General features: G+C 46.3%; 1 protein-coding gene across 1 annotated transcript in view; it reads left to right on the top strand.

Moving 5' to 3' along the window:
* CFAP54 (cilia and flagella associated protein 54) overlaps positions 1-16,584 on the top strand; it is a 1,106,494-nt gene that overhangs the window by 531,308 nt on the left and 558,602 nt on the right. Inside the window, exon 35 of the mRNA XM_029597529.1 lies at positions 11,936-12,108. Within this exon, the coding sequence (XP_029453389.1) occupies positions 11,936-12,108 (173 nt within the window). The remainder of the gene's footprint in view (positions 1-11,935; positions 12,109-16,584) is intronic.

The raw sequence follows: 16,584 nt of genomic DNA, 5'->3' as shown, positions 1-16,584 counted from the left end.
AACCCCAACCCCCGCAATTATATCCCCCACTAATTCCATACTCCCCCGTATGGAAACATCCCAATAATACTTGGAGATCACCACCATGCTGGCCAATCCCACCCCCCATACAAACCCCATCTGCATCCAGGTGTTAATAGAAGCTATAAGAGACATAGCATACATTCACAGAAACCAAAAAATTGGCAAGAATTAAGGTCTGAAGCCAAAAAAGTGTGGGAATAACTCTGAACAATGGGAAAAGTCCGACATGAGGGTATGAACAATCATAGCCCCATACAGCCCTGCAGGATATAAACAATTATAACCCCTCAGTTTTACCAATTAGAGGTACAGGTAGCCCAGTGTTCCAGGAACTGAAGAATGAAAAACAAACCCGTCCCGCTGATCGCAATAGCAGGCTGCAAACTATGTGAGACCATGAATAGATACAGTGAACCAAGAAAAAGGCTGGATCTAGCCAGGGAACTCACGGCTCTCCAGAGAGTGGGTCATTCTGTCTGAGGAAGGCGGTGTAGCAAAAACCAAACCCACCTTACAAAAAACCCTGTGATACTTAACCCACCAAAGTCCATCAGACCCAGAAAATTGCGCCGGAGTCATTCAGGAAAACTTTGCAAACTTTGTTCAGCTATAGAACATTGGAACCAGGAAAGGCCTATAACAGGGCCTGGAAAGGGTCACAAACCATCTCTTAGGATAAAGAACAGCTAGCAAGACCCGGTTCTTATCCCATGCAGGAGATAAAGCAAATGGATTTTGTCTCTACTGCCAGGCTCATCCGGTGCGGTGGCTGCAGGCCCAGATTCACTCAGTAAACCTTTAGCTTCCTGTGGTGTGTTGTACCACAAGACTGTTAAATGGGATGGAACAGCTCCCCTACGAGGAAAGGCTGAAGAGGTTAGGGCTGTTCAGCTTGGAGAAGAGACGGCTGAGGGGGGATATGATAGAGGTCTTTAAGATCATGAGAGGTCTTGAACGGTTAGATGTGAATCGGTTATTTACACTTTCGAATAATAGAAGGACTAGGGGGCATTCCATGAAGTTAGCAAGTAACACATTTAAGACTAATTGGAGAAAATTCTTTTTCATTCAACACACGATAAAGCTCTGGAATTTGTTGCCAGAGGATGTGGTTAGTGCAGTTAGTATAGCTAGGTTCAAAAAAGGTTTGGATAAGTTCTTGGAGGAGAAGTCCATTAACGGCTATTAATCAAATTTACTTAGGGAATAGCCACTGCTATTAATTGCATCAGTAGCATGGAATCTTCTTAGTGTTTGGGTAATTGCCAGGTTCTTGTGGCCTGGTTTGGCCTCTGTTGGAAACAGGATGCTGGGCTTGATGGACCCTTGGTCTGACCCAGCATGGCAATTTCTTATGTTCTTATGAGACTCCAGCCTCCGTTTGCACCCGCAGGCGAGCAGGGTAGAGCAAAGTAGCCCAAATGCCCTGGGCCAGCAATTGGGAACATATAAGCGCCATGGCCTGCCTCTAAGCCATGACCGCCACAGAAAAATCTTGAAAAACAAGCACCTTTGCGTTCTCATATTGCAGCACCCGACCTTTGTGCACGGCGGACAGGATCTCTTGCTTGTGCGCAAAATTAATAATCTTGGCCACAATGACTCTCGGCCGGGTAGCATTTGGCTTCCGGGCCCCAAGGCGATGGGCCCGTTCAATGCGCAGGCGGCCATGTGTTTGAGACAGATCCAGCTCCTTTCCGAGCCAAGATTCCAGCCAGGCAGGGAGCGTGGTCTGCTATACATTCTTTCAAACAACTTTGTTGGGAGAGCTGCTCACCCTTTAGAGATAATATCAGGCTACATCAGTCCTCAAAGTCCTTAGGGTACCTTAGCCAATGGTACGTCTTTGTGGGCGATACAGGAAGTGCTGCTTTCTCCTCCTGAAACCCATGAAATTTTGGCTTTGGTGAATGTGCATATTTTTTCTATCTATTTTTAAAATATATGCGCATATACTGTATTTTCCATGCAAAAATAAAATAGGACTTACTTGCGTAAAACCCAATTTATGTGTGTAAGTCAATATATTTTAAAACATGTGTGCGGAAAAGAACTTACCAATCTACCAATTACTCCACCATTACACCCAGTCCTTCTCCAGGCATTGAGACACGCCTGGTTCTTCAGCCTGAACTCTCCCTTTTCACTCAGACCTGCCAGCCTGCCAATACTGCACAATAAACACGTTTATTATCAGTTACACAAGATAATTAGTAGGTGTAAAAATATAAAAGTTCCTTAATTTATGCACATAAATCTATGTATGTAACTGTTGGCCCCACTCCAGAACATCCCTAGACCACCCCTTTTTTCCATATGTATGTATACGTGCACGTGAAATTTATGTGTATACTTTTGATATTTATAAAATATGGATTACACAAGTACAGGCTACTTTCTCATGTATGTGCTAATTTTTCACAGGCGGAACTCTTTGAAAATTCACCCCATATGTGCTATTTTCCATAAAACATCTACCCTCACATAACATGCAGAACTCCACAAGTAGGTTGTACCCACATCAAATTTCAAAGGTAAAGTGTTGCGATCCTGTCCGCGCTCCTCGTGGGCAGGCTTCTCACCTTGCTTAGGCCAGTCGGGCCGCTGGCGTTCCCTCCATCGCGGCGGGCGTGCCACTGTTGTCGGGCTCCTCCCCGGCTGCCTCCGGCCCTGCGCAGCAGGGTCGGGCCGCCGCCGGCTCTCCCTCGCGGCCGAGACCATCACTGCTGCTCCTGCTCTCCCCGACGAGCTTCAGCCGCACCCGGGGTCCTCAGCCGGCAGGGAGGCTGTCCCTGCCGGTGCCTGCTGCTGCTCGGGTCCTTGCCCGGCAGGGAGGCCGAACTTGCTGGTGCCTGCATCTCCCTGCTCTTCCTGCATCCGGCCATCTCTCCAGCTACAGGGCAGGGCGGCTCCCTGTCTACCTTGCTTCCTTCAGGCCTTCCATGTGGCAGGGACGCCACCAATGACCCTGCTCTCTCTTCCATCTTCCTAAGGCGCGGGCGCGCGCCTCTCTCCTGTTTTTCAAGGGCCAGTCAGGTGTGGCCCTCTGCTGACCCCTCCCTGGGTGTTGTCCTCTTCAGCCCTACAAAAGGGCTCAGCATCCATTCCAGCTTTGCCTTCGCAAGGAGTTAGACACTCCTGGGATCCTGCTGTCCTTCCCTCCAGGAGTCGTCCTTGTTCCAGCTCTTCTTCAAGGTCCTGTGTTTCCTGTTCTTCGTTGGAGCTCCTCGTCTTGTCCTGATGTCCACATTCCAGTCCAGATGTCCACATTCCAGTCCAGATGTCCGCCTGATGTTCCTGATGTTTGTGATCCACTCCTGAGGTCTGTCTCCTGATCCTGTATTCTGTGTTCCAGTCCAGATGTTTATTCTCCGTACATGAAGTCCGTGATCCAGTCCAGATATTGTTTCTCCTGATCCTGATGTCTGTGATCCTGAACCCCTGGTTCCTCGTGCCATTCTTCCTGGCGTGCCATGTCATGGTCCGGGACCAGCCCCACGGGCAGGCTGTGTAGGGCGTTTCATGGTGCAATGCCTGCCTCACTTCTGCAGCACTAGCCTCCGGGAGACTTCCGCTTCTGTACTTGTCCCTGGTCTACGGAGTCCCTTGTGCTTGCTCCGTCCGTGCCAAAGACTCTGCCAGAACCTGTCCGTGACCAGCCACTGGCGGCTGAGTAGGGCACGCCTCGGTGCAGGCTCTACAGCTTCTGAGACATGTCCCTTTTCATTGCTCCACATCTCGTCTAGAGGCTCTTCGAGTCCAGCGTGATACGTGACCAGTCCCGCGGGTGGACTGTGTAGGGCACGCTGCATCGCAGTCTCAACCCAGTACTTGCTTGAGTCTTCTGAATGCCTTGTACCTCGTTCCTGAGTCTTCTGAATGCCCTGTACCTCGTTCCTGAGTCTCGTCTGTGCATCCAAGTACCTCGTTCCTGAGTATTCGCCTGAATCTCCATGTTCCGGTCTTCGCTGCCCTGGCCTCCATCTGGCCTGCCGCTTCTTGCCGTACCCTGCGGCAGGTCTGAAAGGGCTTGGAACGGTCGGAGGACTGTTCATAAGACCACCATTGCGTTGTTGGTCTTCCGAAGCATGCAGGTCCGGAGGAGGGTCAGTATCTCCAGTCATCTGTCTTCAGTTCAGCCTCGCTCCTGTCCAGCCCATGCTCGGGCATGCCTCTTCTACCGCGGTACCTCTTCGGAATTCCTCTGGGGTTGAGCCGTGGACAAGAACACACATCTCCTGGTAAGCGGGACCGTTCTCTTAGCGCTCTGTAACATAAAGTACATGTATTCTTTCTCTTTGAAGCTTGATACAAAATCTGTGGGTAAAAGGTATTCATAGATTTTGTCCCAAAGCAAAATCTGAAAAATGATCCTTTAAAGCCCTTGCTATTAATTTCTTTAATAAATTCTTTGCAGGTTATGATAACTTTTGGTGAACCAATATGAGCATTATGGAAATATGTTGTTTTTAATGAGTTTGAGACAAAACTAATCCTGTGTTCAAATGACTAAAATTCTTCAATAAAGTGTAAGTTGACAAGGACTGACTTAATGACCTAATAATAGTGGTGTCACTGCCAGGTGGAAGGCATGGGTTTGATTCCTGGACCCAACTTTTGCTCATCGAGTCAGCAGGGTTGAAGATGTTGCAGAAGTAGCATTTACAGTTTTAGTTTGAAGGCCTTCAGAGCCATAGCGACTCTATGGTGAACATAGCCTGGGCCATAAGTACCACTAACTGAAAGGTGTGCCACCGGCCAGTAGCATGAGGTGGTGATAGCCTGGAGACCATGAGAATTGGCTGGCAGAAAGGGGTCTAATCTTGTGTTGGTCTGCATGGCTGGAAGAAGGAGACCACATGGGTAGGCAGGAAGAGAGGAGACCAGTATTGTGTTGATCTACATGGGCATAAGGAGGAGGTTGCTGTGTTACAAATGAGAGACAGGTTAGAAACTGATGATGGGGAAGGGAGAGAAATGAAAGAGCATTGATGTTCAGCTTTGAGATGGGAGAAGACAGGAAAAGGGAGAAAAGGCTGGATCCAACTTTGGAGGGGGGGAGAGAGAAAGGGAAGAGTATTGGGGTTCAGGCCAGGAAGGGTGGAAAGGGAGATAGTGCTGCCTGAATTCAGACCTATGACGGTAGGAGACATTGCTGGTATTCAGCCTGGGAAGGAGGAGAAAAGAGGGGAGTGCTGGAGTCTAGTCTTGGGAGGAAAGGTGGGAAAGGGAGAGTGCTGCTGGGATCCAGCCTGGTAGGAAGGGGAGAAGGGGAACATCCTGGTTTCTTTTTCCCCTTCTAATCCATAGTAGTCTCATGGTGACCAGAAATCAAAAGTTACTGGGTATGCTTTTGGAGGTTTCAAATTTAATGTTTGTTTGAGGGGAGTCAAGTGACATGCTGGAGGAGTAAGACATGCTCTTGCTGAGCTCCACGTTCCCTCCCTCCAGAGATGCTTTAATTTTTGCTTTTAAGCTGTTTTTTTCTTTTGGAACCCAACTTGGTAATTTGTACTTGTTCCCAGCTATTAACCTGAGCATCTTATTTTTGGATTGTATAGCTGCAAAACCGCAATGGCACAGCACAGAGAAATCTAAGCAGACGAACTCTAAAATGGCCACAATATCGAGTGCTCCACCATCTCCTGCAGCCCACGATATTAAGTTAACTGAGGTGGTCGATGCAGTTGTGAATACGCTAGATGTCAAATTTGATAAACTTTATGAGAAATTTGAGGATATCAATCAGCTCTTGGCAGATTCAGCGAAACGAGTTCAAGAACTAGAGGCGTACATGCAACCACGGAAGAGCGCAAAGATATTTTGGAAAAGCAGCTTGTGGACTTAAAAGCTGATTTGGACAAGCAGGCAAAGAAACTCGATGATCTCAAGAACAGACCACAATGGGGAAACTTATGTTTCATTGGGTTTCCTGAAAGTATCTGGGAAGTGGATCTGGCTGAGATACTAGAGAGCTGGTTGCCACATGTGTTCGACTTAACTAATAAACATGGCACCCTTTGTAACAATACGCCAAAAAAGGAAATTATGAAAAACTATTAATAATCAATTGCCAATCAACAAACTGACATCTTTCTGAAAATTTTCAAATAATTTTTTAAGGAATTTTTGTAATGATTTTATTTATTATTAATTTTTATACCGCATCAGCAAGCCTGACAACGTGCCTCAATATTTTTGAAGAGGCCGTCTGGACTGTTCAATCATTTGCAGTCTAAATGAATATAAATTGTCCCAACTTGTATCAACGGTGATGAAACATATATTCTATACCATGCATGAGATTTTTGATGAGGCACAATAAAGGCTCATATATTCAATTAACTCTGGCTCGACAACGGCTGATGTTTCACATATAGATGTTTTGTCAAGAGCTGTCAATATTCAAAGCTTTCAATGTTTTCAATACAATATCCATATAAAAGCCTCTGTATCACCGCTTCTACTAATCTCATATTCCTGTATAAAGACAAGTATATTAGGTTTTATATAACAATCAACATCGTTTTACTTATATTTTTGTTGGCAATGGTTTTACCCTTCTTCAGGACCCACGCATCTCAAATCACTTTGATCAAGGAACAGAGACCGTCTAACTGTTAGGTTCCAGTTTAAATAGTGGAGCTGTCCAAATAGGAAACAAACATAATTATGTCATTCACTTGGCATGTACCGCTTAATCAGGTCAAAATGTGTATTACAAGATTATGACAAAAAAACATTTAATTCCAAACCTGCATTTAGACCCTTGGGGTGCACTGTATTGAGTCTATGTATCCATTTTTGTTCAGCTTGTAATAATTTCATATTAAGATCTCCACCTCGCCAATGTGGTTGAATCTGTTCTTTCATACATACCTTTAAATCATCAAATTTGTAATCTTTCTCAAGGCAGTGTGGAACAAGGGGTGCATTAACACGATTAGTTGTCAAACTTGATCGATGTTCTACAATTCTTGTTTTCAGTTGTCAATTGGTCTTTCCCATGTAGAATTTTTCACATGGGCATTTAATCACATAAATTACCCCTGTTGATAACCGTTGTATTTTGCTTAAGTTGTAAAGTATACTGAATAGGTGCAAAATGAATAGTGGTTGCCTCCATCATAATATAAAATACTGAAAATGAACCACATAGTGGAATTCGAATGTATAATTTGATCTTTTAAACTGGACCTTTTGGTGTAAGTGAACCTAGTTTTATGATGGAATTCATTATAAATCTGTAAAATATGCCATGGGAGAAAAAGGAACCACATATGTCAACACTTCTTCTTCTTCAATTTTCCGTGGGAGAAATAGCCAATCACGGTTTGTATACTTGGCTCTCAAATATGCTCGTTTCACACATCGTTTAGGGTATCCACGCCTCAGAAACAGATAGCTTAAATCATCTGCTTGATGTTCAATTGACGAGCACAAATGTCGAATTCTGAAAAATTGCTCATCGGCAAATTTTCTTTTAGACAACATGGGTATGCGTTGGTAAAATGCAGTAATGTGTTACTACTAACTGGTTTCCGACAGTGTAGTAACAAAGCCTTCAGCTTCTTTTGAGATTAGTATATCCAAAAATGTAATCTGTTTACTGTGAATGTTTGCTATAAAATGCAGGTGTGTGTTACATGAACATATCAATTATTATTATTTCTTTAGTTCCTTGCCATCTATGTCATCTATGTAGCATTTCTAAGTGAAGATATACTGCAAAAATGGATGGTCTTGATTTATCCATTGTTCCTCAAAGTAGCCCATGTATAAATTGGCTAAATCCGGGGCCATCGTAGCTCCCATCGCAGTCCCACAGATTTGCTGAAAAAATTATTGTTCATATGCAAAAAAAATTTTTGTGAGTGCAAGTTGCAGTAATAATAACAAGAAATCAGTCGGATAACAAGAAATCAGTCGGACGTGATTCAAAATATTTCATAGCAATGTCCATAACCTCCTCTTGAGGAATACATGTATATAGAGACTAGGGTCACCAAATAGAATTGTCCTGTATTACAATGAATGTTCTCCAAAAATACTATCATTTGTTGAGAATCTTTTATATAAGATGGTAATTCAGCGACAAAGGGAGCCAAAAAATGATCTACAAACTTTGACAATGGTTCTAAAAGGGAACCTCTGCTTTTGACAATGGGACGTCCGGGAGGATTTATGATATTTTTGTGAATTTTTGGTAGAATGTAAAATAAAGGAACTAAAGAATGCTTCTTCACTAGAAAGGCCACCTCTTTTGATGTTAAAAACCCAATACGTCCCCCTTCTGTCATAATCTTGTAATACACATTTTGATTAACACTATTTGGAGGTAATTTTCATAGGAGTTATGCAAATAAATGTAACATATTAACATAGCAATTTTCAAAAGCCATTTTCCTGCTTTAAGTGCACTTAAGTGTGTAAAATCTTTTGATATTTTAGTAATTTTCAAAACTCCACTTACATGGGTAAAGTGCATTTACATGCATAAAACCAAATTTTACGCATTCAAATGCTTTTGAAAATCAGGCTTTTAAAGGTGAATTTTAAATGCTAGATGAACACCAAAATCGAGAGCTGGGCACTCATCTAGCACACGCACATGTCCATCCGATTTTTTAAGCAGCCCACATATGTGCACAAGTACCGATGCGCGAATATCTTGCATTGAGGGAAAAGGGTGGAATGTGGGCAGAGCGTGAGTGTTCTGTGGTGGAGGCAAGAGATATGCATATATGTATCTATGTGACTGGGCACATGCCCAAGTATATACTGCATCTCAAAGTTACCTCTGCTATGGATGAGGTGTAAGTCTGAATAAAACTATTTACAGCCATCTGTTAAGTGCTTGAGGGGTCTGGTTAACTGGAGGGAGTGCACGCTAAATAACCAGGGAGGAGGACTTTGTTATAGACTGGGCAAACTGATGGACAAACTGGTGAAACTGGTCATGGGCTGGACGCGTATCTATTATAAAATTCTCTCACTTGCACAGCTCAAAGACTGATATGCTGCTGTGTGCATACAAGCTTAAAATTAGGAGCACACATACACACACCAAGGCTATTTTATAACGTGTGTGCATGATATAAAATTGCAGTGAATCTGGCCACGTGCCCATACACACATGTATATATGTGCCTGCACACCCATTTTAAAGTTATCGTCTCTGTGTATATTTCATGCTTATGCTCCTTTCAGTTTTTTGAAAGGTGTTATGCCTGTCGGTCGCAGACGGCTGCAACTGCGAGTACTCACTGCTTGCACTGCTCTCCTTCCCTCCCCAGGTCTCCTTGCTGCGCGGGCCTGCCTATACCTCCGTGTTCCTCCGGACTTCTCACGGCGGCATGGACGCCGCAACTTCCTACTTCAATGTTGGGCCTTCCTAGGCGTGCTTGCGTCATCGGCCCCTGCTTTGAAGCCTCTTCAGCAGGAACCTTGGGGGCATCCCTGGTTGATGATGTCATTGGACTCTTGTACTTAAGCTCCACCTTCTCTCCCAGCTAGCCGACTTGGCAACAAGTTCCGTATGAGTCCTCAACTTCTGCCTTGTGTTCCTGAGATGAGCCTTGCTCCTGGACCCGGTCTGGCACCCGCTTTTCGGGGGTCAGTGTGCACTCCTATTGGGACTCGCTCCCCTGGCCTACTCCACTCCTCGGGCTGGCCATGTGCCAAGCTTCTGCTACTTGGGTCTCCCTTGGAATACCACGGCAACCTTTGCATTCTTTGGCTAGCCTTGTCCACTCCTCGGGGTTGTGCCTGTATCCTAGCAAGACTGTCTGCGCTTTCCCACTCCTTGGGCTGCTCTCTCTACTCCAGAGACTACCTAGAGCCTCCCCGCTCCACGGGGCTTGCTCCAGTGTGCTCTACGACTATTGGCTGTCCCGCTCCTCGGGCCTGCTTCTCTACTAGACTGCCATCACTTCTCCGCTCTCCGGGTTCCTGCCTACAGCTATAGCTGAGACCAGCTCCGGGCCTCCCTGCTTCGTGGGTGGGTGCGCCTCCAAGTCTATGCCCACTATACTGCAGCTCCACCCCTCGGGGCTGTCCTCCCAGAGAACCTTCAGCACGGATAATCCTGAGCCTACTGCCCCGCGGCCTGACCAGCGCCTCTCTTCTCAGGATCTCACTCCAGATTCAACCTATTGTTACTCACTCTACAGGGGTCACTCCCTGCTCCCTGGGGGGGCCTCTCCACTACTGTGCCCAGAGCTCCCCACTGTGCCTATACCTCACTTCCTGATGGTGCGGACCTGTGGGGCTCCCCCACCCCCCCCAGGCTGTAATAACTCGCACCTCGGGCCAAGGGTCCACATACCCACAAACCATAACAAAAGGTATCTCAGCCTTCAAATAATCAACTTTTCTACAGGATCAGTACACTACTAAAATAGTGCATTAAATAATGATCCAATAAAAGGTATCACAACTTACAATAATTCAGTTTTCTTCAGGAACAATATGGCTACTTGAACTCTGAACCACAGAATGAAAGATTTCTTTAATAGTTCTGTATGGTATATGAATTTCGCAAGACCCAGTTTAATAGGTGCAGGATATGTTGTCTGAATACCATGGGCCTGATATTCAGATGCCGGATAGCTGGATAAGTATATTCAGTGCTGCTAGATAGCTGGAAGAGTCACTTATCTGGCTAGCTGGCTAACTTGGGAGTGGTCAGTGGTCAGATTGGGGCAGTACTACTTAATTGGATAACTTATCCAGCTAAGTAGCAATATTAAGGTTTAGCCAGATGAGTTGTCTAAGTTAGACCTGCTAATTAAGGCTAAGTAGAAACCTCTATGCAGATATTTAGTGGCATTATTGTGCTGCTGAATATCCTTGTAACTTACAGATCGATACAGTAAAGTGCGGCCGCGGTTACCCTGCTCCTAACTCGCTTTCTACTCACTTTCTGGCCGCGTTAGCCCTTCCCGCGATACACTATCCCCTTTAACTCATCCCTACCACCTCTTAAAATCCCCTGGTAACCCCTTCCGCACGCGGCATGTATATTAAATGTAAACGAGCGAATTAGCTATTCCCTCCCATACAGTAACGCGCGCCCTGACTATCGCTTTTTTACCCTGCCGTTTTGCCACGCGTTTACCCTGCTAACTTACTGCCTACCCTTACCCCTGCGTTAGAGGCAGGGGTAAGAGTAGGCGGCAAACTTTCCCCCAGCCCCCGCTCACCTGCCCTGGCCGCGTCCGGTCTCCAGTGCAGCCCCAGTCCTGTCCCCTCCTCCCGAAGAAAAAAAACAAAAACCCCCGAAAAAAAAGTAGCAAGAGAGCGAGGGGAGAGACGGGCAATCCTACGCTCGGGCCTGCTAGTCCCTTCTCCTCTCCTCCCGAAGCAGGGCGAAAAGCAGCCTTGCTCCGGGAGGAGGGGGGGGGCAGTTTAAAGCGATGAAGCGAGTTACTTTTGCAGCCCCCCCCCCTCCGGACATCGGCGACGACCGTCTGGAGGGGGGGGGGGGCTGCAAAAGTAAGTCATTTCAAATGTCATTTGAAATGACAGATACCAGCGTGGCTGTGAAGCGTTAGGCCCGAGCACCCAGGATACTGTATAGGCGCTCTATACAGTAAAATGGGTTGCGCGGGCCTAACGCTTCACGGACGCTTCCTAGACGCATTTGCAAGCTATTTGCATACGGGATCGAGCGGTAGGCGAGCTGCACTGTGCGTGCGGCAACCGCGGGTGCGCCCAGCACTGCCGCACTGTTTCTACCGCGGCCTTAGCTGGATAAATGTTATCCAGCTAAGTTACTTAGCCATATAAGTTATGAATATTTACCCCAATGTTTGTTATATTTTATTATGATTGTGACCTTGTTATCTGCCTAGATAACAAGATTTATTTAAATAAAATGTAGCAACGATCTTTCTTTCTTTTGTTTTAGATTCTGATGTTTCTGGACGGAGCACAAAAATAAGTAAAACAGATACTCCTCGCACACAAATGACGAATGAAACAGACCCTTCTTATACTCTTTCAGTCAAAGAAGACAAGAAAAATCCTTCTGTATTTTCAGATTCGTTCAACAAAGCATTCCTTCACCTTAGAAGAGCAGTGGTAATATTCTCTTTCACAAATATTGAGAAAATACATATTACCAGACACAAAATTGACCTTGGTTTGCTTTTTCTTTTTTTCTTTTCCTATTTTCTCCCCTGGCAGTTTATGCCCATCGTCTCCCATCCTGAATGGTATGTCCAGGTAGCTTAAGTAACCTTGCTGGCCAAAGCATTTGAGAGTGCCTTTTTTATGATGCATCTTTAATACTGCTTGTGCCTCGTATGGGCCAGTAAAGTAATGATAGTCATCTTCTCTCTCAAGATGGCTTGTTCTTTTAAAAAAGCGAGATGTTGCATCTCATGATATGGTAAGCTTGGGAGGACATGTTCTGCTGAGCTCTGGGTGATTCTCGCTTCATTTACCAACATCTGGATTCAATCTGCTCTCAGCTATCTTGAATTCAAACTCCACTACTAGCATATGGACAGATTTATAACAAAATATCCAAGGGTAATGATTATGTATCTGGCATATTAAGACAAAGAAAAATCCTGCTTATCAGAGATAAAGATGGCTGCTGTCAAGGAGAGCATAGTGCCAGTTATGCTGAATGAAGCTGTGATAACTGAATGTACAGCGTGGTAGCTGCAGCTTTAAATAGCAAATTTGAAGGCATCTCCACACAAATCAAAGATGTGCAGTCCTCGATTGAAGAGTTTAAAGAAGATTAGATTCTGTGGAAGGCCAGGTAGAGATAATTGAGGATGATAACTTGGCTTTGATGAATAAAATTAGTAAAATAGAAAAGATGTTGGCAGTAAAAGATGAAAATGAGAGAACCTGGAAAACAGGTCCAGGAGAAGTAATTTGCATTTTGTGGACTTGTCAGAACCACTGAGGATGCAAAATTAATGGAAATATTAGAAAATTGGTTATTGACAGAGAGAAATCTACCCAGTTTACATGGCCAGATACGGATTGAGTGGGCTTATAGATTAGGTCATCCAGCAATGAGCTGAAATTAGCCTAGGGTGGTAATAGCTAAAATATTAAATTATGCTCATGAAACGGCATTTCTACAAGCGTACCACAAGAAGAAAGAAATTAGGTATCAAGACCAACACATTCTAATCTTTCAAGATTTTTTGGCCCTAGTGTCTAATCAGCCTAAAGAGTTTGTACCAATTTACTTAGCATTAATTAAATGGGAAATCCATTTTGCTTTATTATACCTAGCAACACACAATGAGACAGATTTTAAAAGCCTACACGCGCCGGGCCTATTTTCAAAAGGCCCGGCGGTGTGCGTAAAGCCCAGGGACGCGTGTAAGTCCCGGGGCCTGAAAAAATGGGCAGTCCGGGGGCGGGAAGGGGGCGTGGCCAGAGGCCTCTCTTCGGCCGCTGGACCTGGGAATCGCGTGCAGCACTTGGCCAGCACGTGTAAGTTACGCCTGCCAGAGGCAGGCGAAACTTACAAAATAAAGGTGGGGGATTTAGGTAGGACTGGGGGGCGGGTTAGATAGGAGAAGGGAGGGGAAGGTGGGGGGGGGGGGGGCTGAAGGAAAGTTCCCTCCGAGGCCGCTCCAATTTTGGAGCGGCCTCGGAGGGAACGGGGAAAGCCATCGGGGCTCCCCTAGGGCTCAGCGTGCACAAGTGTGCTGCTCCTTGCGCGCACCGACCCCGAATTTTATAATATGGCATGATTCCAACCAAATATTTGACAATGTAACTGCTGCCCAATTTTTTATACAAAACCTACTGAATATGGATAAATGACTAGGAAATGGGATTCAGAGTTACGGTGGTAATAAAATATTTGTCAAGGACTGGTAGGTTGGAGTCAGGGAGCACCCCTACTGTTGTGTTTGTGGCATTTTGTGGACCCTTGGTCGCAGTGGAGATGACTCCTCCCAAGGGGAGGGACCCTGTGGGGAACCACAGAGATAAGCTAAACTCAGAAAGCAGACACTTGTAGGTGGAAAGCTTTATTGTATTGCTGTAGATAGATGGTATGAGGAAGGAAGGAAAGGCACTGAAGTCCGGCAAGGTGCCAATACGTACAGACAGTCACAGTTGAAGATGTCTCACCCAGATGTTCAAGGTAGATAGGATCCCTCAGTGCGGGAAATGCCGAGCCTGGTGGGTGGAGTTGGAGAATCGTATCATAGAGGTACTCACAGGAACGTAGTGTGGGTATCTTCCTGGCAGTGGAGATGGTGGGACTGAAGGTCCGTGGTGCAGGATACCTGGACTGATAGGCCCTCGAGGCGCGAGTACCTGATAGCACAGGAGATCCTGAAAGAAACAGAGAGAGGCCTCCGAAAAGCGGTTGTCTAGTTAGTAGAAACCCCAAAGGGTTGGTGGAAATGAGAGGCCTCTGAGGAGCAGGAGCCTAGAGCTTCATTAAGAGCAAGATTTCTCGGAGGGTAGTGAGGCGCCTAAGCGTACAGCTTAGAGCGGTCAGAGTAGCTAAACCAAAGTCCTTGCTAAATCAATGATGGTAGCGTAGAGGAGGCTCTAAATACCTGGAGGGTGGTATCAACGTCATGCAGTGGGGACGCCCCCAAGGTTCCCGCCATGACGTGAACTTAAGCGTAGGCAACGTGCGCATGCGCACCTAGGAGGCCACGGGACGGAGCTGGCAGACTGGGACGCCCATGCTGAATTGGAGATGCTGAGGGTTTCAGCACTCGGCGCCGGAGGTAGCCATCTTGCCCAAGGAGGAGGAAAAGGGTAGAAAAGAGGTAAGGCAGAGCAGTCGCAGCCGTCCGCGACCGATGGACACAACACATACAGAGGCAGAACAGGGCTGGGAGCTGGTCGTCTGCCTATTCAACCCCCTTCCTCAAGGGGGAGCCCCTGGGTTCTGGGGGCCAGTAGGATTTGTCTTCTGTGGACATCATGGTACAAATATGGACAGAGAGCTTCTGTGTAGGCTGGGAGCTGAAGTCAGGTGCAAGATGAACAAGGCAGGGCAGGTTGGACAAGGCAAGGCTGGCTGGTCAAGGCAAAGCAGGCTGGAAGCTGAGGGCAGTCACATGCGGGAAATTGGATACAGGTACTGACTGAGGGTTAGATGCAGCTTCTGGCGGAGGACTGGTTACAGGTACTAGCTAAGGATTGGTTGCAGGTACTGGCTAGGGATGGGCACAGAGCACAAGCTGGGGCTGGATCTGAGTCAAAGGACAAGGACAAGGACAAGGCCTGGGAAATAGATAAGGGACTAAACTGGACTGGGCAGGACAAGGACTGGACAAGGACAGGACTAGAATAGTCAAGAACAGAACTGAACTAGACAAGGACAGGACCGGACTGGACAGGTAACAGGAAACAAGAAAGCCCAAAAGGGTATGAGACTGGGCAAGGTAATCTTAGTAGGCCCAGATGCCATAAGATAAGACAGAAAAGCCGAAGAGGGCATAGAGTATGGCATTTAGGCCTAAGAGGCAACAAAGCAAGGCCAGAAGGACTCAAAGGTTCTAGAGCAAGGTGAAAAGCCAAGAGAGGCCACAGAGCAAGGTGAGAGGCCAAAAGAACCACAAGGAAAAGCAGGAGGCCAGGAAAGACCACAAGGCAAGGCAGAATGCCTGGATAGGGCCACAAGGCAAGGCAGAAGGCCTGGATAGGGCCACAAGGCAAGGCTAGGTAGAATAGTGAGATAAGAGTTGCCAGGTCAGAGAACCAAGGTGACAATGAAGCAGGCTGAGTTAAGTAGGACTGAGGCTTGGGTGTTGTAGGATCATTGAGAAGGTAACTGGTATGGTAGTGAGCAAGGCTTGCTGAGGACTCCTGGTGGAGGGAAGACTATGCAGTAGGTGAAACTGTAGTAGTACCCCTTCTTTAAAATCCCCTTTTCCTGGGTCCCATTTACCCTGGGGCTATGGTCATTAGAAAATAGATGTCTTTGAATTGGAGTCAATGGAGACCAGATTTTCATGGAAGACAAAGGTACTTGTATGGAAGTGTTGAACTGGTGACTCTCTGGTATAATGTTCTTGGCCTAAAGTCTCTCTGGGATTGTGATCTAGAATTAATGTCTTTCTGAGGTATTGGTTGTAAACCAGAGCTTTGGTGGCACTGAATTGTGGAGTCAGATACTCTGAGGTGCTAAAGTACTGAGTCAAGTTCTCTAGGATGCTGAAGCACTGAATCAGGTTCTCTGGCGTGCTGAAGTGCTGAATCAGGTTCTCTGGGGTGCTGAAGCGCTGAATCAGGTTCTCTGGGGTGCTGAAACACTGAATCATGTTCTTTGGGGTGCTGAAGAGCCGAATCAGGTTCTCTGGAGCACTGAAGTATTGAATCATGTTCTCTCTGGCCTTGAAGTATGGGGCCAGAGCCTCTCTGGCACTGACACACTGGATTGATGACTCTAGAGCACTGAGGTACCAGGCCAGAATCACTCTGGTGCTGGGCTGCTGTGATGGCATTTCTCCGCAAGGTCTCTTTGAGGCTGGACCATTGGTTCAAGATTTCTCTGAGGTTGGACTGCTAGCTCAGAACCCCTCTGTGGCTGGACTGATGGCTCAGAGTCCT

This window comes from Rhinatrema bivittatum, chromosome 4, assembly GCF_901001135.1.
Source record: "Rhinatrema bivittatum chromosome 4, aRhiBiv1.1, whole genome shotgun sequence".
NCBI lineage: Eukaryota > Metazoa > Chordata > Amphibia > Gymnophiona > Rhinatrematidae > Rhinatrema > Rhinatrema bivittatum.
This window is presented reverse-complemented; position numbering and strand designations above follow the sequence as displayed.